Source organism: Ovis aries, chromosome 1, assembly GCF_016772045.2.
Source record: "Ovis aries strain OAR_USU_Benz2616 breed Rambouillet chromosome 1, ARS-UI_Ramb_v3.0, whole genome shotgun sequence".
Classification (NCBI taxonomy): Eukaryota; Metazoa; Chordata; class Mammalia; order Artiodactyla; family Bovidae; genus Ovis; species Ovis aries.
The window spans coordinates 111,235,449-111,261,035 of record NC_056054.1 but is presented as its reverse complement, the minus strand read 5'-3'; the positions used below and the strand labels follow the sequence as shown (position 1 = coordinate 111,261,035).

At 48.8% G+C, this 25,587-nt stretch overlaps 2 protein-coding genes and 1 long non-coding RNA gene across 13 annotated transcripts in view; 2 read left to right on the top strand and 1 right to left on the bottom strand.

The window, feature by feature from the left end:
* The window catches only part of DCAF8 (DDB1 and CUL4 associated factor 8), a 40,072-nt gene extending 27,135 nt beyond the window's left edge, over nt 1-12,937 (top strand). For 10 of the 11 annotated variants that reach the window (XM_027977026.2, XM_027977041.2, XM_027977023.2 and 7 more), the window contains 7 exons: nt 3,498-3,570; nt 4,045-4,102; nt 4,615-4,722; nt 6,093-6,223; nt 9,639-9,758; nt 10,168-10,284; nt 10,962-12,937. In XM_027977026.2, the coding sequence (XP_027832827.1) occupies nt 3,498-3,570; nt 4,045-4,102; nt 4,615-4,722; nt 6,093-6,223; nt 9,639-9,758; nt 10,168-10,284; nt 10,962-11,078 (724 nt within the window). In that variant the 3' untranslated portion in view covers nt 11,079-12,937. The remainder of the gene's footprint in view (nt 1-3,497; nt 3,571-4,044; nt 4,103-4,614; nt 4,723-6,092; nt 6,224-9,638; nt 9,759-10,167; nt 10,285-10,961) is intronic. The other variant, XR_006061319.1, reaches the window with a different exon arrangement.
* A 351-nt stretch (nt 12,938-13,288) lies between these two features.
* PEA15 (proliferation and apoptosis adaptor protein 15) lies at nt 13,289-23,564 on the bottom strand. Its single transcript, XM_027977051.2, has 4 exons — nt 23,376-23,564; nt 16,980-17,153; nt 15,514-15,669; nt 13,289-15,366 (listed from the first exon to the last, which is right to left on the bottom strand). Exons 2-4 carry the CDS (start codon nt 17,149-17,151, stop codon nt 15,302-15,304), a joined length of 393 nt encoding a protein of 130 aa, XP_027832852.1. The 5' UTR covers nt 17,152-17,153; nt 23,376-23,564; the 3' UTR covers nt 13,289-15,301.
* A 72-nt stretch (nt 23,565-23,636) lies between these two features.
* Nucleotides 23,637-25,587, top strand: part of LOC105612162 (uncharacterized) — a 35,907-nt gene continuing 33,956 nt past the window's right edge. The window contains exons 1-3 of the long non-coding RNA XR_009600577.1: nt 23,637-23,822; nt 24,353-24,504; nt 24,676-24,773. This is a non-coding gene — a long non-coding RNA (uncharacterized LOC105612162). The remainder of the gene's footprint in view (nt 23,823-24,352; nt 24,505-24,675; nt 24,774-25,587) is intronic.

The following is a 25,587-nucleotide window of genomic DNA, read 5'->3' as shown; positions in this document are numbered from 1 at the left end:
AATGATAACAGCTGCTTTGGAAGACAGTTTGACAGTGTCTCCAAAACTGGCACCCTGTGATCCAGCAGTTAAGCTCCTTGGTATTTACCTAAAGAAGTTGAAAACATATGTTTATACAGAAACCTATACATGGACGTCTATAGCTTTATTCATAATTCCCAAACTTTGGAAGCAACCAGCATGTTCTTCAGTATGTTAAATGGTGGTTTATCTAGACAATGAAACATTATTCACCCCTAGAAAGAAATGAGCTATCATATCATGAAAAGACATGGAGGAATCTTAAATGCATATTACTGAGTGGGAAAAAAAGCCAGTATGTAAGGACTCCATACTATATGTTCCAACAGTATGACATTCTGGAAAAGGCAAAACTGTGGAAATAGGATCAGTGATAGCCAGGGGTGGGGTGGGCCAAGAGAGAGGAATAGGCAGTGGATTTTTTACAGCAGTAGAAATACTCTATGATGTTAATGATGGATATATGTCATTATACATTTATCCAAACCTGTAGAATGTAGAGTAAACTCTGTAGATTTTGAGTGATTATTGTATGTCAGTGTAAGTTTTTAAGAAAACTACCATTTCGGTGAGTGATTTAGATAATGGGAGAGGCTGTACATGTGTGAGGGCACGGAGTGTGTGAAAATACCTATACAGCTCTCTGTTTTGTTGTATACGTAGAACTGCTTAATAAAGTAAAGTAGTATAAATCAAAAAAAATTTTTTTGAATGACAAGCTTCTGTCCTATGCTCAGATAATAAGAGAATTTTTTGTATTTTTGTATCACCACTTTCTAGCACAGGGGTTAGCAGTCTACACTGTTTTTGTAAATAAAGTTTTACTGGAACATAGCCATAGCCATTTGTTACTGTGATAGAGACTGGATGGCCCTGCCAGCTTAAAATAATTACTGCCTTGCCGTTTAAGAAAAAATTTGCCAACCCCTCATCTCAAACATCATATCTAGAATATAGTAGGTTCTTAATAAATACTTATGGAAGAAAGAGGAAGATAAAAGAAGGGCAAAGAGCTTTAGATATTGAGGAACACAGAATGTTCCATACACCAAAATATTAAATACTTAGTTAAAATTTTTTTTACTAATTTGATGACTTGGGAACATAATAATGACCTAGTGATATTTGAAAGCTGTTGATTTAGATTTAGAGGGGAAACAAATCTGATTGTTAGCAGCTATATTTGCTGAAGAGTAGTAATTGGTAGTACAGCAGTCTCCTATTTGTCTTCTTTTTGTATTGGTTCATTTAAAAAACATTTCCTGGATAGTCTGTTTATGCAGGATATTTGTTAATGAATTGTGGAGAACACAAACATATTGATTCATTTGTTTATTCACCTAGCATTTACTGAGCATTTGTTGTGTGCTAGATACACAGTTGACTAGATACAGTTTCTGCCTTCAAGGAGGATTCTGAAGAAACAGATACATAAGATTAAAAATATTAAGTAACTTACCCAATGTTACTCATCTAGTAAGTAGCATAGTTTCTGAACTCAGTGCAGACTCCTTCAATATGGTGGAAACCATTAACTATGCTGTTCTTTCTCACAAAAGAAAATTAAAGACAAATGGGAAATATTTCAGGTAAAGGGAACAGTTGTATTAGGATAACAAGATGAGACATGGTATATTCAAGAAAGCATATCTGTGTGTGTGTGTGTGTGTGTGTGTGTGTGTAATGTATAGGATCTTTGGGAAGTGGTGGGCAGCCATATTGAGTAGTTTGTACTAGAAAGTACAAAATCACTGAAGAGATTTAATTATGGAATTTACATTACATTTTTCATGTTAGACGTAATTCTGGTGACAGTATGAGCAAGGAAATCAGTTAGAAGGTTACTACAAATAATGTAGGCAAAAAATGAATAAGAGTGGAGAAAGCAGATATAGTGAAGAAATACACCCAGGAAGTCAGATTGTTGACAGGAAAGACATAGGAGAAGAAAGGACCTGATTTTTGGTTTGAATTTAGGATGGTGCCATTAACAAAGATTTGGGGGAAAGGGTAAATCTTGAATGATCTTAATTTAAGGAGAATGATTTTGTTTGGGGCATTCCATTACAACACTCATTTGGCATGTGGTTGTAAGTGTAGAGCTCGCTCAGAACAAGTGTGGGCTGGAGACACAGATCTCAGACACATGTATCTACATATAGGTGGCAGTTAAAATGTTGGTAATGGGATTTGATCCCCAGAAGAAAGTATAGTGCAGAATTCTTCCTCCCTTTTGAGTCTCTGGCCTCTTTGAGAGTATGAGAACTATGATCCCGTCTCCTTGGAAGAATACATGTAAGCACAATTTCTGGGCATTCACATATACTTGAACTCTAGGTTTTAAAATTTCCTTGCATAGAGTCAGAGGAGAACTTAAGACTAGACCTTTGAACAACATTAGCATTTAAGGGATGAACACAAGCCCATGTGCTTGTGGTTGGATATCAAGGAAGGCAAGTATTTCAGGGAAGGAGTAATGAATAATGTCAAGAAGAGAGAAAGACCCGAAAAAAGTATCTTGTTGGCATTGGTGGTTAGGTTACTGATGACTTTAGCCAGAGTTGTTTCAGTAGTGAAGTGAAAGCCAAAGCTAGATTAGAATGGATTGAGAAATGAATAGGGGGTGAGAGAATGAAAATGTTGAGAGCAGATTGCTCTTTTCCATAATTTAACTGATGGCATAATGGGGTGGTGGGGGGACAGAAAAAGCAAGAGTAGGAAAGGTCAGTGGAAGGATTTTTAGAAAATGGGCAGACAGTGGTGAGCAAGAGGGCTAATAAAGCAAACAGGGTCCTTGGAGGGATGAGATGCCTGAGATTGGAGGACACTGATGTGCAAGGACAGTGACTAGATGTGGCTTGTTCCTCACTGTATTTCTAGCACCTGGTATAATACTTGGCACCTAATCTTTGTGTCAGTGGTTGCACGGATGATTAAAGTTTGGATTGGAAAGATGAGGGAAGGTGAAGGTGGTTTGGTGCTTGATGGGAAAGATGGAAGAATAGAGGGAGTCTTGAGATATAGGTGGTAGCTTGTAATAGTTGTGGGGAGAACTAGCCAAATACAATTTCAGGAAGGGATTGGGACTGAGGACCCCCTGACTTACAAAAAGCATGGTCTCTGCCCATGAGTAATAAACCATATTGGGGAGGCAGCATACATAGAAAAGGATCTGTAATGTTATTTCAGTGTAGATAAATGGTAAGTGATATAAAAGCTGAGAGAGGAGATAAGCCACTTCAAAATAATGTAATTTAGGATTACTACTTGAAATGAGAAGTACCTGGATAAAAGAGTTTTGTTTGGAAGAGGGGTAGGAGAAGATTTTTGAGGAAAAGCCTGAGCCAGAAGCTGAATTGGGAAATGTCTTTTATCTGTTCTGACATCCAGCTGACTGCTGTTCTAGTCACTACATTGAACTTCAGCTCTTCAAGGGTTGTTTGTAAGTTTTGACATTTTCATTGCTTCTTCTGTAGGATTTATGACCAGAGGAAGATTGATGAGAATGAAAACAATGGAGTCCTCAAGAAATTCTGCCCTCATCACCTGGTAAGATTCATGAAGGGCCAGTGGCTCCAGGCTTCCCTGACTCAACCCCAAGCCTGCCACCAGACTTGTTGACATAGTGGGAAGAGCTTGGACTTTGGAGTCAAAAGACACCTGGATTTGAATTTTGGCTCTACCGTTGAGCAGTTTTGTCACCTTACCTCCTTTAGCGTCAATATTCTTACCAACAAAAAGAGATACAGATAACTGCCTTGTACCGCAATGGTAAAGCCTAACAAGATAATGTACATATGAAATGGCTAGCATACAGAAGACAGCCAGTAGAAAGCCCTCTCCCCCAGTTTGGTCAAGTTTCATCAGTTGTACTCCTGTCTATCTGTCTCTCTGCCTTTCTCTGTCTCTCTCTCTCAGACTCTGGGAGAAGATATAGGGGAGTTTTAAGGAAAACCTGTTTCCTGAAGTTGGTATAATAAATGGGGGGGTGGGGCATCAGTCAGTATCTGCTCCTTATTGCAGGTGAACAGTGAGTCCAAAGCAAACATCACCTGTCTTGTGTACAGCCACGACGGCACAGGTACGTGAGCAGGGCCCAGCTCCTAGGCTGGCATGCCCCCTCTGTCTAGGGAGCTGCTGAGCCAGTGAGGCATGTGCCCTCCCGTGCTCACCACTGTGCTGTGGCTCCAAGTGGAGCCGTTGGGGAGTCGTCGCTGATGGTGAGCACACAGTGGGGGGACGCAGCAGATGACCCTTGGAGATGGCAGGCACTTGCAGAATGCCACAGCTGATCCTTGGCAGGGCCTGTCCTGAAGGCCAGGCCACTTGCTTGAGCAGGTTCTTACGCCTTTGGCTCATTCCTGAAGTAATGGGTATGATCTTCCTGAGCATTCTGCTACCCCTGAGTTGGCAGCGTGTTCCTAGTCTACCCTAGACACCTGAATTGCTTGCTGTTCCAACTGAGTAAGATGGGCACTATACCTGGGTGTTAGGAGGGGGCACTACTGGCAAGAAGCCCCACCCCAACCCCCGACTCCTAGTCCTAGCTTTTTTCAGCCTTTGCCTTCACTGCTGTGTGCTTGTTCTTGGCAGAGCTCCTGGCCAGTTACAATGATGAAGACATTTACCTCTTCAACTCCTCTCACAGTGATGGGGCCCAGTATATTAAGAGATATAAGGGCCACAGAAATAACGCCACAGGTGAGGCTGTCTTTCTAGGTTTCTGTACCCCAAGCCTGTTGATTTGAAGAACCACAGTATCTCATTTAGGTTGTGCAAATAAGAACTACCTAAAGGAGTAGGCTACCCATCACCAAGGGACAAGCCTAAGTGGGCTGGAGTTTTCATTGGCCCTCCTGTGCTAGAGGAGAGAGGGCTCGGGAGCATTTCTCACCACAGCAGTGACGTTAGACTTGGTCTGGGTGTAAGGAAACTAGACTGACTATATTTTTTATTTTTTATATGTAAAAAATATATATATATATATGAAAACATGATTTTAGGTAACTTCAGGATTAAAAGACTTACTAGGGAGTTTGGGAGAGCCCTCCTTAGTTAGTGGTACTAAGACTAATTGCCTAAAATAGGGGGTGAGCTTGTACTTTTAAGGAAGAGGAAGAAGTAATTTTTTTGCATGAGATAGAAGAGGAGGAATGGCAATAGCACCTCACCCAGGTTTGCAGTGATGGTTGGCGCTTTTTGTTCTGTCTGTGGTTCCCAAACTTTGCTATACGATGAAGTCACCTGAAGCCGGCTCCCACACCCATCCATTCTGACTTAATTGGTATAGGGTACAACTTGATTAGGAGTTTTAAAAAGCTACCTGTTTGATTCTTGTACAGACAAGTTGGAATCACTGCTCTTGGTTGTTATTAGTGCTCATAACAGATGTCTGTTATAATGTTGACTGGGAGAGAGCAGTTAGTTTTCCTTTTTCTCTTGAACTGTGAGAAGAGCGGGGAAATGCTATATTTAATCTTGGTCCGTGGGCATACAGAAGGAAGTGTTTCAGTTTTATGATTGATACGGAACTAGACATAGCAGTTGGGACTCCTGGATCTTCTTACTAATTTCAGAGGGTGGAGTCCTATTGTTCAGTCTTGGTAGCAAGCACACCTCAGGTGCTTCAGGCAGTTGTAGCGTAAACTTCCACCTGTCCTAGGTCATCTAATGACCCAGGAAGCATGGACAGGGTACCAGTGAATCACAGATACCAAGGATAATTGTAGGGCATAGGACAGTGCTGCTTTAGAGTGGGTAAGCTGTGGCCATTCAGGCTGGGACAGGTGAGGCATTGGTAAGGCTGGTGGCTGCTCCATAGAGGCTGTTGCTGAGGACTGTAAACCGCTCAGCTCCGTGGACCTCTTTGGGAGACTATAAATCGTCTCTGGGACTTGGTGTGATTCTTATTCTGTCTATTTTACATGCATAATCCCTTGATTTGTTTTGTGAAAGTGAAAGAAATTCTTGGCTCTTAGCTGATTTAGATTTGTAAATAAATTTCCTGTGAGGTAAATATTTAGGCCTAATGCCAGCTCTCATGCGGTTTATTCCCTCATTTATCATTACAGTAAAAGGCGTCAATTTCTATGGCCCCAAGAGTGAGTTTGTGGTGAGCGGTAGTGACTGTGGGCACATCTTCCTCTGGGAGAAATCATCCTGCCAGATCATTCAATTCATGGAGGGGGACAAGGGAGGCGTGGTGAGTATGGTTTGCTGGGCTGGCTGACTCCCTACTCTCTCCAGTCATTAAGGTAGGTTTCAGCAGGGCCGCAGAATTCTTACTTTGACAACATAATACCATGTCTTAGAGATCTAGCCAGCTAAATAAAAAGACAGTACAGTCTTTTTATACTATGGGATGGGGATGCTGAGGTTTTAATGAAATTATTTTCCTTTTCCTGTCTTCTGTAACTCTACAGCATGGTTTATTAAGAAGAGAAAGGGATTTTAGGGAAGAATCTCTGGCCTGACTGAGATATCTTTATGTGTAGACTTTTCCCAGAACAAAAGCGTTAGAGTTAAGGGCACACCATCCTACACAGTGTAGTAAGTAGCTTAGTAGTAATCTTGATGACATCCTGGATTAGCAGATAGAAGCTAGGAGAATTTTTTTTTCTGACAGTTGAGAAAATCAGGATATATAGTCTGTACACTGATAAAAACACACATGATATATATAGGAGAAAATATGCGCCCCCTGCCCGACCACCTTTTTTTTTTTTTACTGCTATACAACCCATTATCGTATCATATCTGCCTGTCCTTTGAGTTCTACAACCTCCATAGAGATAAGACAAAAAAGGAAGCCTGAGGATCTTGAGTTGGGAGTGAAGGATGGTCACCTCCTAAGATATACCTAGCTAACCATAATTTTTTTTTCCTCCTTTGAGACCTAGAGTCAGGAAGGATTCAGTATTCAGTAGCTTTCTATGATAAGGTTTTCAGACTACAGACAATAAGAAAGAGGCAGTTGGGGCAGCTGCATTGTCCTGACTACCCAAGATAGTCTGGTTAAGAGCATCTCAGGAATGGCTGAGGAGCTGTAAGAGAACCCAGCCATCCCTTGATGAGGTTTATTGAGAGTGGTATTAAAAGTTAGAATGGTTCATTGCAGTTGGGTTCCCATTTCTTCTTGTGTGTCTCTTATCGTGGTACGAGGCTATTTCAGACTTCTCTGGTTCCACTAAATGTCGGGGACCTGGAGCCAGTATAGATCCAAGGCTTGTATGGCTTGAACATGAGCAGAGAAGAGTCTAGAACTTACAGGGGTGTGTCACTGTTGCCTGCCTCATCTCCTGCTCTTCCATAGGCCCTCTTCCATGTGTAGGGAGCAGACCCAAAACACTGGGGTCTTAATGAGAATTCTGTAGTGGGCATGTAGCCATAAGGAAGTCAAAGGAAGCCAGTGAATCTTTTCTTGATCATACACTATTGTCTTGCATTCTGTTCTAGAGAAATACAGGGCTAAATGCCTTCCCCACAGGCCAGTACTTGTCTTTTGCCCAGATCACTCCACAGGCCAGTCTTGTCAGCTCAGCCGGTGTCAGGATTTGATGATTAATCCAGGTGCTCAGATGGGGAGGGCATTTGCTTTGGATGGGCGGGCCCCAGGCCTGAATTTAGTGGTCATAAGAGTGAAGCACTAGAACAGGAGGTATGAAGACTGCACCCTGCAGTGAGATTCCTGCTTTTTTCTTGCCTCTGTGTAAGCTGAATGATCCGTGTGGTCCTCACGTGGCTCCTTCTGACTTTTTGTGCTAACCTCCCAGCAGTGAGGTCACAGCACCAGCCTGAATGCAGAATATATCATAAAGGAGATAGGGATCTTTGAAATTCTCATCCACCTTGCCCAAGTCTCTTGATTTTGTATTTGGCTCAAAATCTAGGCCTTTTATTGTTTCCACTCAGGGCCAAGGGTTGTCACAGGACAATCCTTAGTTTCCCAAAAGCACTTTGCTCCTTTATCCCATCCTCTGCATCCCCTAACTCAGTCATCTAAGGCCAGAGCTCTTTTCTCTGCTCAGGCATTATTGACAGGATAAGCCCTGACCTTCAGATAGGTCAGGTGAAACGACCAGGTCTTCTGGCCCAGAAGCTCTCTGGCGGCTCCCTCTGCAAGCTCCAACTCAGGTACTATGTGTAAATTACTGTCTTGTTCTCTTGTCACTTTGTCCATAAGTCTCAAGTTCCAAGGAATTTCCCTCCTGTGCTTTTTTATTTTACTGACTTGTCAAGCAAAGCTAGGTCAGAGTTTTAGAAGAGTATCCAGGGCTTATCTGGAGATGGATGAATGAGTTCAGGTTTGTATGTGTTATCACATATCTTGATAATATTTCTGGCCACGGAGTTTTTCTATTTAGTGCCTTCTCTGCTCCAGGTGGTGGAGCTTCTTCCACACTTCCTAAAGGAGCTCAGATATAAACTTTGCAGTGAGCTGATACGTGGAATAAAAGGAGAAAGGGAAATGTGGTTTCTGCTTTACTTTTACACTCAGACTTAGCGTCAGTCTATTCTCAGAGTTAGAATTGTGTATGTCAGTTTTCCATGCTGACCTTGGCTTCCCGCCAGCCACGCTGCATGTGCAGGTGAGGCAGAGGCTGGTCCATAGAGAGCTGAGAGGCTGTTTGCCAAGGTGGTTTTCTTGGACTGTATGGCAGATGCAAGACAGGGTGGGGTGGGGTGAAATGAGGAGTGGACGGGACCACACCTTCTTTCTTTTGCTGTCTATTCCTCGTCTGACTAAAAGCCCAAAAATTCTTTAGCAACTAGACTAGGACCAGCTCTTCCGGTGGGGACAGTAGCTACCCTGCTCTGCCGAGGAAGGCTGATGTTTCCAAGTCAGACAGCAGGGGGCATGGGTGCCTTTGGATAGGAGGCTGCCTAAACCAGAAGGCCTTCATCTCAGCTTCTGAAATTTCTTCCTCCTGCCCAGTGAATAGTATCCGGAGGGTGGCTGAGCTTGAGGCGGTTGGTGCCCCAGGAAACTGCCTTGCTGTACTCTGCTGTCCTGCAGCTGAGCCTGTTGGCAGGCAGCAGGGTGCCGTCTCCTGGGGTGTGCAGGGGTCTCAAGCAGACAAGTGTCTCCACTACCCCACCAGTGTTCAGGCTCAGCCTCTTCCCAGCCCATGCCTTCTTCCAGTTCTAGTAAACAGTGCCAAGTGAATGTAATTGTTCTCTGAGCCTTCTCTAGGGGCTCAGCAGCTGCTGCTGTTTTCTTCATTTTAAAAAATTTATTTGCCACTTGGTAAAAGCCACTGGGATGTTTTTTTCCAGCCTTGGGCGAGTTGAAGCTTTGGAATCTGGAGAGAATGAGGTCATCTGGACCTCATTGCTTTTTTGTGAAGGCAGCATATGCTTGGCCAGTCACCCGCCCACCCCTGGAGCTATGTCTGGGGATGAGGCCACCCCTACCTAAACATGGGAAATGAGAGATAGGCCTGATCTTATACCCAGTCTGTGTCCAGGGCCCTTTGGCCTAGGCTCATGATGGGTGGGCATGTCCTCCCAGCAGCTACCTTAACTTTTATCAAGGACAGTTATTGGTGCAAAATATGTAGTGATTTTTAGACTTCCCATGTACCCCTAAGCCTATGTTTTCCTCTTCTCCTGACCAGGTAAACTGTCTTGAGCCCCACCCTCACCTGCCTGTGCTGGCAACCAGTGGCCTAGACCATGATGTCAAAATCTGGGCACCCACAGCTGAAACTTCCACTGAACTTACAGGGTTAAAGGATGTAAGTAACTGGCCAAGGATTTCTTCTTTCTGCTTATCAAAATACTATTAGGAGTTTTCATTGTTATCAGAAGGAATAACTTGCTGTACAGTTTTTTAAAGGCGCTGCTCTAACACCATCCTCCACATTCCTGTCATTGCCTCTCTAGGAGTAGTCCCAGTCCAGGGGTCCATGGCACAGCTTTTAAGTGCCTCTCGTTAATGGTAGAGTGGGGTAGGGGACATCGTTAGGAAAAATCATCCACCTTCTCAATGGATGAACCTGGAGCATCCTTTCTTAATCTCATCTAGCTCACTCCAGTTTAATAAGCTTCTAAGAGAAGATTTTACTGGGCTGGAACACCAGCCTTTTCTGATCAAGTCTAGGGTTTATATTCCTCGCCCAATCCCCTCATCCTCTTCGGTTCCAGGTGATTAAGAAGAACAAGCGGGAACGGGATGAAGATAGCTTGCACCACACTGACCTGTTTGATAGCCACATGCTCTGGTTCCTCATGCACCACCTGAGACAGAGACGCCATCACCGGGTAAGCGGGAGTGGAAAGTGAGCTCCCAAGGGCAGTGACCCTCTCAAGAGGGTGAAAGTGGAAAGTGAGCTCCCAAGGGCAGTGACCCTCTCAAGAGGGGGAAACATCCCAGTGCATACTTCCTCATTGCTTTAGGGAGGAATCAGGTGAAGTTGGTTGGGTTTCCTATCCATTATTCCCCATCCCCATCAGAGCCTTCCTGTAGCCTTGGCCAAGCCACTAGTGGAAATAGATGGTGTCTGTTCTGTGTTCTCCATCACCATGCATGCGCCAGGGTGTCTTCAAAAAGGCGAACACATGAGGGTGGGGAAGGAGTTGAGAAGAAATAATAAATCTCAGGCTGTCTTCTGTTTTTTTCTCTCATGCCAGAAGAGACCTTGGGGTAGGATTTAGCAAACTGGCAGTTTTGGCAAGTGCCTGCTTTTTGTAAATAAAGTATTAGAATATAGCCACCCCCATGGATTTATGTATTGTCTGGCTGCTTTCATGCTACAACAGGAAAGCAGAGTTGAATAGTTGTGACAGAGATATGGCCCATGAGTCTAAAATATTTACCATCTGGCCCTTTAAGAAAAATTCTGCCGACCCCTGAGCTAGAGCATATAAATTGTAGCTAAGGCCTAACAGGCTTGACCTTGTTCCAAGGAAATTACTAATAAGCCTTTCCCATCCTACAGCGCTGGCGAGAACCTGGGGTTGGGGCCACAGACGCCGACTCTGATGAGTCTCCCAGCTCCTCAGACACATCGGACGAGGAGGAGGGTCCTGACCGGGTGCAGTGCATGCCATCCTGAGGCCTCATACCCAGGAGGGGTGGGCTGGGGCTGCCAACCCGATCCTGCCTGGGCAGCCCTTTCCTGTGCCAGGCCCTAACATTCAGCAGAAACGCACTTTGGACTTTTTTGCTTTAGATTAAAAAAAAAAAAAAAAAAAAAGACATCCCAGGAGGACAAGCCAGAGGGGAGCAAACCTACAGAGAGTATCTAGGAGTGGGAGTTGAGCCCTGGAATGGGGCTCCATGGAGAGGTGCATAGGACTCAGCAGAAATGGCTTTTCCCCAGCCCTTTTCGGGGGAAGGGAGAGCCTGTTCTGCTAACTGGTTTGGGGCAGGGAGTGGGGTTTCCTTTTCCTCGGTCTCCCTTGTTTCTTGGGTGGCGGGTGGGGGGACAACTGGCTGTTCAGTACCGAGGGGCCAGACTGGGGGTGGCAGAAATGCCACACTCTCTTTGGTTTAGGTTTTTGACTTTATTTTCTTTATTTTTTAAAAGTCTATGACAGTTGCATTGTTTTTTCTCCGCCCGCCTGCCCCCCAACCCCCGAGCAACCCCATCCCAGGATCCTGTTTTTCTGGGAAGTCTTTTTAATAAGAGTCCCTAACCATCCTACACTCTTCACTTTCCTTTCCACCCCATTCATTCTCTGAACTTATCACAGTGTTTTGCACTTGATTATGTATCCTTCACTTTCTTCTTTTTCCCATCATCCCCTCAGTAGGTCTGGTGAGGGAGGTTGGGGGGAGGTGGGAGGAGGGGCAGAAGTGGAAGCATAGGAAGGATGTTACCTCTTCTCTTACTTAAAAAAAAAAAAAAGTTGTTTGGTGGCAGCAATCTCCCTGTCCCTATCACTGTTAGAGGCCTAATTTTATATCTATAAATATATTAAAAAGCAACTCAAAATTGGATGTATCACGTTAAAATTATTGTCAAAGTTTAAATACCTATATATTCTCTATGACTGCAATAAAGGGACTTCAGGAGAGAGTGAGTGAGAGTAATGGTGTGGAGGTGTCACCTGGGGTCAGCCTACCCTCTGTGCATGGCCATTGGAGACTGGGGCTTAACTCTTCAGGTTTTATGAGGCTCCGGAATGGAAGGATCCTGAATTCTGCCCTTCTGTGCTTTCCCACCATGGTTGCAGGGTTGAGGAACTCCCTTTCAGCTTTTTGCCCCAGATATCCTACCTCTCCTTAAGTCTTGTAAGGGTTCCGAGGATGGCTCTTCTAGCCAGAGACTGGCTTATCTTTAAAGCTTGACTGAATTATGACTTCAGGAAGGGTCCTGCCACTGCAGACCATTTCCCCTAGTACCATGTGTGACAGAAGACACACTCACTCTGACCTTTATCTGCTTGATTCTTTAAGCTATCCAGCTTCACACCAGCTCCCTTCCTAATGGAAGAGTATAGGGAAAGACCTCCTGGGTTTGACTTTCTACCTTGTCCACCTTCCTATATTTTGGGATTGAAGGACAAGTTAATCTAAGGATTGATTAAGGCGGCTGGGATTGTGTCAGTGGTCAATAAATAGGAAAGTCCCAGTTGAATTCTTGCCCTTAAATGCTTTTGCTGCTATTTCTTTGTCCCCAGCTAGGAATTCTGCATCCTGGGACAGTCAGATTCCACTAGAACAGGCCAGGAAGGAAGGGAAGAGTGAAAGGATGGAATTCCCAGATACTCCTTCCTCCTGTCCCTTTTCCTAGCAGCTCTCAGACCAGATGTTAGCTGCTGCACTTCCTTCCAGGGGTAGGGAATGTGTGGTGACTGTGAGTGGTCTGTGTTCTTTACTGCTGGTAGGGTGATGGAGTGGGCTGAAACCATGCACTCTGGAATTTGTTGTGTATTTTCTCTCAGTAAAGCTTTTTTTTGTTTTTCCTGACTGCTGCTCTGTGTGTGATATGTGAGCCATTCACTGTGATGGGCTGTTTTTGCTCCTTTCAGTATGGTGCCTGACCTTAGTTTTATTACAATTTTAGGAAGTCCAGCTTGGTATATCCATGTTTCCAGCAGTTGGGCTCCAGTTGGAGACTGTATGAGTGAAATAGGCCTCATAGTTCAGTGATAACTTAGAAGATGAGGGAAGGGAGTGATACTATTTAGGGGTATTTTCCTGACCTCTGTTCCAGGCGGCAGTTAATGATTTGGGGGTAAATTTTGCTCTCCCTCCCTTCCCAGTCATCCAAAGTCTCCAAAATCTTGGTCATTCACAGAAATTCTAAAATCAGTTAGGTACAGTACAATCAATCACCTTTATTCCAGGGTTAGAACAAGGCCGTGCACACTGCAGACAGGAGCAGAGAATGGGGCAATCTCACAGCAGTATGCGGGTGGGGGGGCAGGTTAGTCTTTTTAGATTATTTTGCCTTACAGAGAAATTTACTACACTCTGGTGAAAATGAACCCTGTCTCCCTTCTCTCATCTCATCCTCTCCTCTCTTCAAAGGAAGCCTCGCTTTGAAGAGCCTCTTTATTCCCTCTCTCTCTCTCTCTCTCTCTCTTCCTCAGACTCTATCGCACATAACATATCCTGGCTTGGAAGGACAATTCATGCTCATTTTCCACCTCCCAATTCTACAAGTATCTCTCTCTCCTTGAGGGAGAAAGCCAGACAGGGCTGAGGAAACTTGGGAAGGTCCTTTAAGGCAAAACTGTGGAGTACTCGAGGTGTGTGTTTTAAGGCAGGTGTCCGCAGCAGTGGCCAGAGGGGACAGGCTGGGCTGGGCTGGGCTGGGCTGGGCTGGTAGAGGGTGCTCTCCAGCCAGTCTGGCTTCTTCCCTCTCCAACAGCCAGCCCTTCTCTCCCACTGAAGTTTTGTTCCCAACATCCCAAAAGCTCCCCACCTCACTTAAATAGTCTCTTGAGATTACATGTGAAATTAAAGTTTAAAAAAGTTTTCTTTTTCGACTATATAGCAATTTGACTCTGCCACTCCCTTCAGTGTGGCGTTCTCCTTCCACCCCCACCCGGGCCTTGACAATAAGTTAATGCTAGACACCACAGAAAAAGGGTACACATGGCAGTGCGGGTTTAATATACATATATGTAGAATATATATGTACACACAGTTAGCACGGTCAGGGTGGGGAGGGCTCACTTGGGACAGGCAGGAGGCTGGGGTCACTGTACTCTAGTGATTTGGCTAGGAGGTGTTCACAAGCCCAAGGTGCCAGGATATTGAGGGAGAGGGGTTACCAAGCCCCCTCCTGGACTGAATTGGGGATCAGTGCAACGGAAACACTGTAGTTAGCTTCTTCCCTTCTTTCTACCTTGGGGGAGGGGCTTCTAGACCACCGAGAGAGGGAACTTTGCCTGCAATAACCACGTTGGGACTCTGTAGGTGGAAACAGGGCTGGAATTAAAACCTAAGGATTTCTATTCTAGGAACTCCCAAGGTTAGTGTGTGCAACAGTCTGAGTAGGAATAAACAAGTAGAAAAGAGAACTCCTCTCTGCCTTCATCCCCTCAGGCTCAGTGGTGGGGGCATGTTCCCAGCATAGTCTCTCCAAAAGTGGGGGATGGGGGTGGAATCTAGTGCTGGGTTCTCCATGGGATTTGAACTTTGGGGCCAGGGAAGGATCCAGTGATGTCTCTCTTCAGGTCCCTGGCTCATACCCACCCTAGGCCTATGAAAGGGGAGCAAAAGGGGACCTGCTGGTGCCCAGGCCCTCTAACCTGAGGAACAGTCGGAGACAGGACTCCTCAGCCAGTCCAGCATTGGGGTACAAACACAAACTCTGGTTTCTTTGCCCCTTGCTTCTCTTTGCCCCTTCCAGGTGGGGGTTGGGTGGCCTCTTCATTTTCCCTCTCACTGCTTTTCATCAGATTCACCCAGCTCTCCCATGCCTCACTCTTGCCTTGCCTCCTCAATGTAGGAAAAGACAGGTCCTTTCTGTTTCCACACTTGGAGGTGGGGGAAGAGTGGAGGAAAGGGAAGTAAGAGAATGTGTCTATTTCTATTTGCATAGAAATAGCCCTCAACTCCCCCTAGAGTGGGGAACCTGAGCCCCACCACCACCCCCAGCCCCTGACCCCCATCCCCTCACAAGGAGGAGGAACTAGATGAGCTAGACATGTAGACAGACAGCCAGAGCGTGCGCACACGCACACACACGCGCACAGTAAGGGGTTAGGACCGGGTTAGTAAGTGGGTAGATGGGGGAGGGCTGCCCTTGCCCCTCCCCTGGAGGATGGGGAAAGAGTAGTCTGATGAAGGTCCAACCTTCCTCCTCTTCCTCCCCCTTGCTCAGGCTTTCTTCGGTGGAGGAGCCAATTTGATGATCTCTTCCTCAGAGGGCTGCCGGATAATGTCTGAGGGCAAAAAGGGACATGTCCAGGGACAGAAGTCATGGGAGACAGCAGGTAGGCCAACAGAGCCTCTGTCCTCCCAAAATTCAAGTATCCCACGGGTAGTCCGTGGGAGGGGCAGAGCTGCGCATGAAAGGCATGGCCTCTTACCTTTGTACTTCTTGGCACTGGGGATACGGGTTAGCTTGGTGTCCAGCTCATCTTCCTCAGAGATCTTCAGAACACGGGTTCTGTAGTCAACCACCATAGTGAGGAGATCAGGACGGCGGGAGATCTCAAAGATGTGCTCAATATAAGAGAGGTTGTCTAGAGGAAGGCAGGAGACAGGGTCAGAGCCAGACTGTAGCTGTCGGCTTCCCCTACACTACTGGACTGGGCTTCAAGAACGGAGACTGGGCGCTCCCCCCGGAAGAGGGAGGCCTCCCTGGAGGACGAGGGGTGACTAAGCCAGGAACAGAAAGCCAGAGGACTGTTCCCGGGAAGGACAGGTCATTGATCAGTTAAGTCTCAAGATTACAGACTTAGAATGTGAGATGTAGGTGAAACACCAGGTTCCACATGGGAGGGGAGGGGAGCAGAGAAAATGAAGTGGCCTTCCAAATACCCATCATCTGCCCTGTCCCTCTTCCTTTTTTCCTCCAAGTAAGCATCAGAACGGGGGCTTCACTGGTGGCTCAGTGGTAAAGAATCCGCCTGCCAATGCAGGAGACTCAGGTTCGATCCCTGGACTTGGAAGATCCCAGAGAAGGAAATGGCCACCCCCTGCAGTATTCTTGCCTGGGAAATCCCATGGACAGAGGACGTGACTTAGCGACAGAACCACAACATGCATCAGAATTTCCTCGCAGCCCAAGTGGGACTGAAAGGGTGGGATCTGAGACAACCTGGGGGAGATTCTGGGCCCAGTGAGAAGGGTAACTGTGAACAAGAAGGTATGGACACGACCAGAGGAATGGTGCCTGTGAGTTGGCCAGCTCTAGGAGACTGCCAAGGCCTTCTTGCCTGGCTCCTCCCCTCTACTGCGGTAGTCCGCTGAGTGCAGCATGTCCTCCTTCAGCCTCCCTATATTCCATGCTACAGGTTCATCTCTCCGAAAGGGCCCTCAGGTCATTCACCTCACCTATCAAATGCTGCATCACTCAAGGCCCTCCACAGCCCTGTCTCAACTCACCTTTCCAGCCACTTCTAAACATACTGTGTCCCTCTGCCTAGCAGGTCTTCCTTTGGATCCTACCTTTGAAATCCCCCTTGCCCTTCAGGGCCATCTTAAACACGAGTTCCTCCCCAAAGCCCTTTCCAGGGCAGTGGTCTCTAAAAGTAGACAAGGAAATGATAGAACTTGTGGTTTTAAATTTTTATCACTTTGGACTTCTAATGTTCTATTATATATGTGATAATAGGATCTGAGTAACATCTGCTGAATTAATATTTTTACTGACAAGGGAACCATGAAGAATGTAAAGACCACTGCCCTAGAGCCGGTCTCCTCTCCTAGAGCATTCCTCTCACCCTGCCTTCTCAGAGAGGAGGTCTTTGTACAGGAGGTCTGATTTCTACTTGCTGCATGACCTGAGCCTGAGAGGCTGGCGGTCAGACGCCTGTGGCCCTTCCCCCACCTTTGTCCAGCTTGTTGTGGCTCTCCAGGAAGCTAAACCAGGCACTGCCAGTAGTGATCTCCTCACTCTTCTCACTGGGGATGTCCTCCTTGCAGGCTGACTTGAGCTGCTCCAGATCTTCAAGGGTAATGTTGTTGGTCAGGTCCTGGAGGAGGGTCCCGTACTCGGCCATGACTGGAGTTGGGGGAACAAGGAGACAGGACGCTGAACTTGAGCTTCAGGATCTGGTTCACTCACTGGCACTGCCCACTTCCTCAGCCCTGCCAGGCATGTGCCCTGAACTCAGACTGGGGAGGCCAGGGCTGGAAGGAGTAAACAAAGACCCAAGGGAGACAAGAGCAGACAGGAAGTAACTGGAAAGCTAGGGACCAGGCTCGAGTCTAGAGTGAAAAATCACACCTCCTTCTCCCACCATCTCTTTTTCTTCCTTTTCCTCCCTGTAACAGTAACCCTGGCAACAGCTCCCTGACTGAGGAGGCGGTTACCATAGCAACCTGCTTCTGACTTTCTCACCCAGATCGCCCCACCCACCTGCAACCCCTCCCCCTGTCAAAAAACAAAACAAAATACTCCGAAACAACTACCAGGGAAAGGCTTGCTGTGGCAGTAAGAAGCTAAAAAGAAGGGGCTGGGGTGGGCGGGGTGGCTCATGTTCTAGCTCCCATTCTTTTCCAGAAGCAAATGGGGTCCCTCAGTTCAACTCCCCACTACCCCACCAGTGACTCATTTTTGGATAGATGCCTAGTTGCCTGGTCTAATGGTCCCCTGGCCCCTCCATGCTCAGCCCTGTATTCAGTCATTGGGGTGGGGGTGGGGAGGGTAAAGCAATGGGCCACAGCCCCACCTTTGTAGAGCCCATTTTCTCCCTTGATGGCTGCCAGGCCTCCACACAACCCTCTCTCCTAGCCTTTGTGCTATGCCTACAGCCCCCACGCCCAAGAATACCAAGCGGCTGGCTCTGGCCCCCTGCCCAGTTCTCAGGCTGGCTGGGTGGCAGGGGGAAGGGGTTCAGATGCTGCTTTGGGAAAGTCTGGCAGGAAGGGGGCTGCCACTTCTGCTTCCATCAACATCCTGCTGGCGCTACCTTCCACATGACCTCCCCAAAGCTGGGAAGGCTAGACCTCATTTAGGCCTTCACCCCATGCCCCGTGCATGATTCTTGGGTGAAAAGGGAGAGGACATCAAAGACCCTCCTTCCACTAAGATAGGGACTATGGCTAAGACAGAAAAAAGTCAGACCTTAGAATGAACTTTCTGGATTTGATAAAATATACAACTCTAGTGGTAGGTTTTTAAAAAGGGGCTTTTTCCCCCCAGAACTATATTTCTTTTATAATTAGAAAAGTAAAGCATTTACAAAAATAAGTTATGCCGTAAACACTCTGTAGCTAGACCAAGGGGTGGAGCAAGGAGGGAGACGACCTTGTACGAAACTGCCCACAAATCTCTCCAAGAATGGGCTAGGAATACTGCAGAAAGGGGCTGGCTGACACACCCCATTTTCCTTATTTCTGTTTATATGGAGGAACACTGAGGCGGAGAAGCATGGCCACTATATAGTAAGGGGTGTGGACCCAGAAGGCCCCATTCCCAGCCCCCTGCTTGGACCAGAACAAACAAGCCTCCTTTGGCGGCAGGCACCGTGACACAAACACACAATAAGCCAGGCGGCAGGGCCAGCATGACCCCCACGAGAAGCAGGCACTTACATGCATGCTCACTTGCACACCCAGGTGCAGCCAGACAGAAGGGCCCAGCGGTGGCCCTGCCAGGCTGGGCCAGGAACACGGCTCTCCGACTGTCAGCTCCAGGACCGTCTCCGCCCTGAAATCTAGGCCACGGCAGCAGGCCCGAGCTCAGCCCCCGCCCCCTGCACTGATAATCCAAGGACAGGAGGTGGGGTACAGAGACAGGCGAATGACGGGGACAGGGTTCAGAGACGGGGATAATAATGAAGGGGGGTAAGAAAAGAGCAGAAAGGAAAAGGGCAGCGTGGGAGGGAGGCCCTCAAGAAGACTGCCCCCACTGAGGAGCCTCTGGGACCAAGCCCTCAGCTAGAAAATGGGATGGACTTTAGGATCACGGCGCCCTGCTTTCACATCGAAGAAGTTTGTAAATGAGACATACTGTGGGAGGAGGGAGTGTGTGTGTGTGTAGCTCCTGGGAGGGAGGGGTGTGTGTGTGTGTGTGTGTGTGTGTGTGTGTGTGTAGCTCCTGGGAGGGAGGGGTGTGTGTGTGTGTGTGTGTGTGTGTGTGTGTGTGTGTAGCTCCTGGGAGGGAGGGGTGTGTGTGTGTGTGTGTGTGTGTTTGTGTGTAGCTCCTGGGAGGGAGGTGTGTGTGTGTGCGTGTGTGTGTGTGTGTAGCTCCTGGGAGGGAGGGGTGTGTGTGTGTGTGTGTGTGTGTGTGTGTAGCTCCTGGGAGGAAGGTGTGTGTGTGTGTGTTTGTGTGTAGCTCCTGGGAGGGAGGTGTGTGTGTGTGCGTGTGTGTGTGTGTGTGTAGCTCCTGGGAGGAGTTAAGATTTAGGACTCTGAATCAAACACAGACTTACAGGGGAGGTAGGTGGGAAGGGATTAATGTGTATTAAGCCTGGGGGCGGTGGGTAGGACCTTTCTGTGAGAGTGGAATGGATGCAAGCAGGCCCCTAAGAGAAATGGGGTGGGAAGGTGTGTGCGCCAGAACCCTGTGTGGGTGCTGCTCTGAGTGTGGGCACAGGCGCAGGGAGGTGGCGGTGCTGCTGTCTGTGGGTGTGTGTGCATGTTCTGGTAACGGATGTGTATGTGCCAACATTGGATGAGTGGTTCTGAGTGTATGTGGTCTAGTGTGTGTGTGTCTGACCAGCTGAGAGTATGTGAAAGCAGGCAGATAATCACAAGCTTACATCCAGAGAAAAGAGGAAGGGTAAGAGGGGGCCTACAGTATGGAGGAAGCAAACTGGCGTAGGGAGAGGGAGAGACTGAGGCTGCAAATGAGGAATCCTGCGGCGGCGGCAAAGGGGACAGGGAGCACAGAGTCCACAATGAGAAGGCTGCAGCCTGAGCTCAGCGGTTACCATGGCAACCTCAGTTCTGGCCCCCCCACCCCAGTTGTCAGGACAATGACACCACTGGATGGGAGGGATGTGGGGAATGGTGAGTAAGAAGAGACAGAAGCGATAGGGGAAAGGCCCCATGAGGGAGCTGGGAAAGGCAGCCTGGTGGCCTGCCTCCCTGCAGACGGCCATCTGCCCAGGCCTGGGTGTGGCAGCAGGTGCAACAGCAGGGAATTGTGGGGGGAGTTTCCTTACTTGGTTCTCAAGTCTCCCTGGTCAACCATTATTCAGCTGTAGTCTGGCCGTGATGGGTGCGGCTTGGCAGAAGCTTGGCTCCTTCACTTTCCATGTTGCTTTTCTCACCCAAGATTCAGAATTCCATAGGGCCTATAGAGATTCTCCTGTCCCCATAGCTCAGAAAGTCCTCCTGATCTCTGGAACAGGGCAGAGGCTGCCCAGGAACACCAGGCGGCCTGGGTGGAGGCCATTCTTGGGACAGGATACTCAGGCAGGAACCGGGAACCGGAGCTGAGGCTGCCAGGAAGTCAGTCCCCTTCCCTCCCAGATCATTCTGCGCTCTGCTCACCGCTTCCTCACACCTTCCTTCCTGCCTCCCTCTCCTCCTGAGCTGGCTGCAGGTGGGGCCCTGACAAAAGTCAAACCAACTGAGGATGCTGAGGGAGAGGGGCAAGAGCTAAGGGTTATATTCTGACCTTCTAGGATGGCAGTGGTCGGGAACATGAGAGGTGGGTGCTCCATGGGCACTGGGGAGGGAGAGGCAGGCCCTGGGGGCACTTGGAGAAGTCTGGAAAACTGGGGTAACCTCCTGTGGAGGAGGTGGCAGCACCCCAAGAATTTCTATGCATTTGGACATTAACTCATGATTATTCCCACTCCCTAGCATTTGGTTCCAAATCCTCAGTAAATTTAAGAAGCCTTAGGATTAGGAGCTGCTACCCCTCCCTCCCTCACATCTGCTGCAGCTGCCTAAGCTGAGGGAAGCTGCAAGGACCTGGAGATCCCTGCAGCAGGCAGAAGGGGGCCTGTAGGCACTCAGGTCTGTCAGTCTTACTGCCTGGGCTTGAGAGGGTGGTACTCACAGTAAAGCAGAGGGATGGGGTGGGCAAGTGCCCAGTTAAGTTTGATCTGGGCCCCAAATTCAAGCAGTCCTGTAGTCCATCCCTAATTATCCCTTTACAGTCATACACAACTGTTCCCCTTAGCTTCTATTCAAACTTTTGTGGGGTGCAGAGGATGCATCTATATCTATAAAGTAGGAAGAAGAGGACTCTAGGACTCCAGAGCCAGCCTGGGAATGAGGGGGTGAGGTAGGGCACCTGGACCTCCAAATGTTCAGTGCAAGAAGCAAAATGGGCTACGCCTGAGCACAGAGACAGGGGCGAAGCTTCTAGCCCTCAGTCTGAGAGAAGAAAGACTGGGCCCAAGATGAGAGCAAGAGGAGACACCAGGCAGGGCAGGGGAGAGGGCGTGGGGCTGCACCATTCTCTAATCATCTGGTTCTCTCTCTTCCTACTTGTATTTCTCTCCCATCTCTCTCTCTTCCTCATCTATTACCTCTGTCCCTGGTCTTTAAATGGGCTTTCATCCTATCCTACCTGGTGGTAGCCGAGAATACCTTAGTACTCCTGGGTTCTGTGACTTGGTGTCCTCATTTTAATACACAGAGCTACTGTACTATTATAGCTATACTAGGAAGGAGTGAGTGTCCCTGCTATAAAGAAAATAAGTTTGCACACAGGTTAGTGATGTCTACCACTGCACAGTGGGTGACGCTGTTAAGAGAGTGAGGGGATGGCATGCAGGGTGTAACTCTGGTCCTATACGTGCATGACAATACATGCACACATGATGGGCACAGGTGTCAGGGAAGTGAGGAAGTAGGCAACCAGGGCAGCCAGCAGCCTAGGGCATCTCTGGCAATTTCCCCAAAGGAGTGTTTAACCACAAAGGGAAGAGCAATTAAAGTTAATCGCTCTGACAGCCTGGAGGCCAGACACACAGGGAAACAAAACATACATATTCAGCATGTTTCCCCTAACTCCCAGTGGTCTCACCACCATCCTGCTTTCATCCTCCCTAATTTCTGAGCCTCTGTAGTCCATTCCCCAGCACTGTCCCCACTCTTCTGACCATCTCTGACTCTCACTTCCTTCCTCTCCCTGTTCCCTGACTGTATCTCCGTCCCTGTGTCCCTCTCTCCATGTTGTCTGCCTGTCACACACATTCCCCTCATTCTCTCTCCCTGATTTGGGCTCCATCCTTGGCTGACTCATACTCATTTCTTCTTTTTCTCCCTCTCCCTTTCTTCCACCCCCTCCTCCATCCCTTGGCCACTCAGAAGCCCAGAAGCCAGCCACTCCCAGCACCCTAAGCTCCAACTGGACCCAGCAAGAGAGGCCATCAGCAGCCCCTACCCTCACTCAGTTTCAAAGAAGCAGCCTCACTCACCCTCAAGATCCTGTCTCCCTGTCCTGGAATGTGACCAGGATTTTCTACCATTTTTTTTTTTCCATTGTTTTAAAGAGGGGCAATCCGAAGCCTAAGGCTGGGAGAAAATACCCAGAAAATCAGGGTGGACTTCAGCTGTCCTGTTAGACTGATACTCTTCCAGGAGACTCACACAAGGGAGGCAGTGGGGATGAGGTGGGGGCTTGGATGCCCAAGTGCAGGGCTGTTTGTGATTTGCTGTGTGCAGTTGATGTGTGTAAGAGTCACATGGCTGTGTGTCACCGTGTGTGTTGGCGTGTCTCTTGTAGGTGTGTGTGTGTCCCTGACAATTTTGACACGGATTATATGAAATGAATAGGTTTTACGTTAGCTACTTCACTCTTCCACACCCCCCAGTTCCCGACTCCTTCCCTCTGGACTAGGCTTCGACAATCCCACCTCTTCCCCAGGTGCAGAGACTGGATGAAGGCACGTGGTGCCAGCTGCCGAATTTAAGCCCTCGGAGTAGGGGCGGCTGCTGGCGGAACTGAGGCAGGGCTGGGCAGGGAGACCGCCAGCCGAGGCGAGTCCGAAGCCAGAGAAGGGGAGGGAGGGGCGGGAGCTGGCCCAGCCGAGCCGGCTGGGCGGGAAGCAGGCTGCATCCCAATCCCCAGGCCCCGGTCCGACTCCCAAACTGCCGTTCACCGTGGAACGGGCGGCCGGAGCCACGCAGCCTCCAGCACGCACTCAGCGCTCGAGCACACCGACAGAGACGGAGCCCGTGGGGCCTGACACGGAGCGAACCCGTCCGGGGCCCCCACGCTCCGCATCTGTCCCCAGGCGTCCCAGATCGACGCCCCTCCAAGCCCAGACCCCAGATCTGCCCCTCCCCGCGACACGTCCCCTCGCGGCCCTCTCACCGCCTCCGGGGCTGAGCGCTCAGGGAGCGGGCACTCTGGCGTCCCCGGTTCCTGAGCAGCGTCCGGAGCCTCCTCCTCGGCTCCCGCCGCCGCCGCCGCTTCTGCCGCCGCCGCCGCCGCCTCTTCCGCCCGCGGAGCCTGAGCCCGAGCCCGGCGCCGCCTCACCCCACCCGGCCGGCCCGTGATGTCAGAGCCGGGGAGGGGCGGGGGGCGGGGAGGGGCGGGAGAGGGGGAGGGGAGGCAGGAGGGGGCTGGGGTTCTGGAAGACTCGGGATGGGGGCAGAAGTAAGGGAGGACTGGACTAGTGACGCTGCCTCTTCCCCTAAACAGCCAACCCGCGCCCCCCCCCCCCCACCCATTCTCAGATTTAATTCTTCCCAAAGGAACACACACCTCCCCTTACGACCTTTCGGTGACCACAGTGGCTGGGACCCTGGACAGCAAAGAGTAAGTTAGAGTTTGGAAGGCCTTTGGCCTCTGGATCCTTTTAGCTGCTTGACTCCGTGTTTGAAAAAAACCTTTTTCTTCCCTTTATGGGTCAGGGGAGCCGTAGTAAATGACCACTCAGATTTATCCACCTTGAAGGAGGGAGAGGGGGAGGAGTGGAGTCCAGAAGCAAGGTGGGGGGTTTCTTCGCCTGTCCTGGAGTTACAGATCTTCTCTCGCCAGGATGATGCCGGCCGCCCCCTGTGTTCCTCTCACCTTTCCCAAATTACCACCCTCCAGCCTTCCCCCTCCCCCCCTGCATCATGATGTAATTTTATTTTCTGGGGAGAAAAAGAGCAGCAATGAGCTCAGCATGCAAATATAGACGACTTGCAGAGCCGTGCTTCCCTCTGTCTCTTTGCTTTACCCCTCTGCCCAGGCCCAGCAGCCGCTCTCACTTCCCTCCACCCTAGGGACTTTCCTCCCTCAGATTCTCAGGCAGACTGCAAGCGGGAAGGAAGAAGTAGAAAAGCCTCTGTTTTCCTCTCCAGCCTAAAGGGTCTCTCCTCAACTCTGGCAGAGCCTGCTGATGAGGTCTGAGCCCCATCAGTGTCTGTGTCACCCCCGGGAATGCCCCGGCTTCACCTACCAGCCTCGGTTCTTTCACCTGGGTTCCAGCAGGGGACCCCTCAGGAAGCCTCAGGTGAGCCCCTCCTTTCGTGAGACTACACTTCCCCTAGAAGAGGCTCCGGCTGGCTGCTCTGGGTCTCTCTCTGCTATGGCATCCTCTCCCCAGGGTGCCCTGTCCCTGCCCCTGTGACAGCAACATATTCTAACATGCTTTTGCATATGTCTCCTTTGTTCTGAGTTGTAGGGCCAAAACCTGTTTTGTTGACCCACCTCTGAGACTCAGAAAAACTGAATGACTTGCGTGCAGTCAGTGAAAGATCCAGATCTTTCAGAGGCAGCCAGGTAAGGGGACTCAGGCTTCATGCTGGCTCTGCTCCTCTCTTGGGCAGGTTATGCCTCAGAGCCTGTGTCCTTGTGGGTAAGATGGGAACACTGATGTCTGTCTCACAGGGTTCTGGTGAGATTTAGAAATGGTAAGTCCCTAGTGACTGGCACGGATGGATGCTTAAAACATGGGAGCTGTCATTTAGTCCGGGGCTTTCCACTGACCTGTGCTAGAGAGTAGGTTCTGCAATGCTTTTGTATGGCCTAGTGCCCATACCATGTATTAAACATTTATTAGATGGGTACAAGTTGGATGAATAGGTGGTTTCTACTTTATGCTTCTGCCACCATCTCCAGGAAAACTTCCTGGATTTGTCTGTGGAGGGTGAAAACTTCTCTCACCTTAGGTCTCATTCATCCATGCTCAGACATCCTCTTAAGTTGTCCAGCAATGTCTTTATACTCAGGCTATGAAAACTATAACATCTGTTAGTTACGGGCTTGTTCAGTTGCTTGTCCTTCACGCCTACTCCTGACTCCATTACACTTACCCCAGCCTGGGCCTGTGCTGGAGAGAATGTGGGTCCTTCCTGCCAGGATTGCCAGTGGGCCCCCAGGTCTGGGGGAATTCCCGTTGTACAAACTAAAAGGTCTCCTTTGTATTCCCTTGACCACTGCTCCAGCCCACGTTCTCCTAACTCTACTTGATTACTGTAACAGTCTGATAAGAGCTGGACTCCCTTCCTCTGGTATCTCCATCAGCTTCCTTCCCCCATCCATCCTGCTCATCACTGCCAGATTACATGTTGTTCTTCCTCCCTAGCTCACAGGA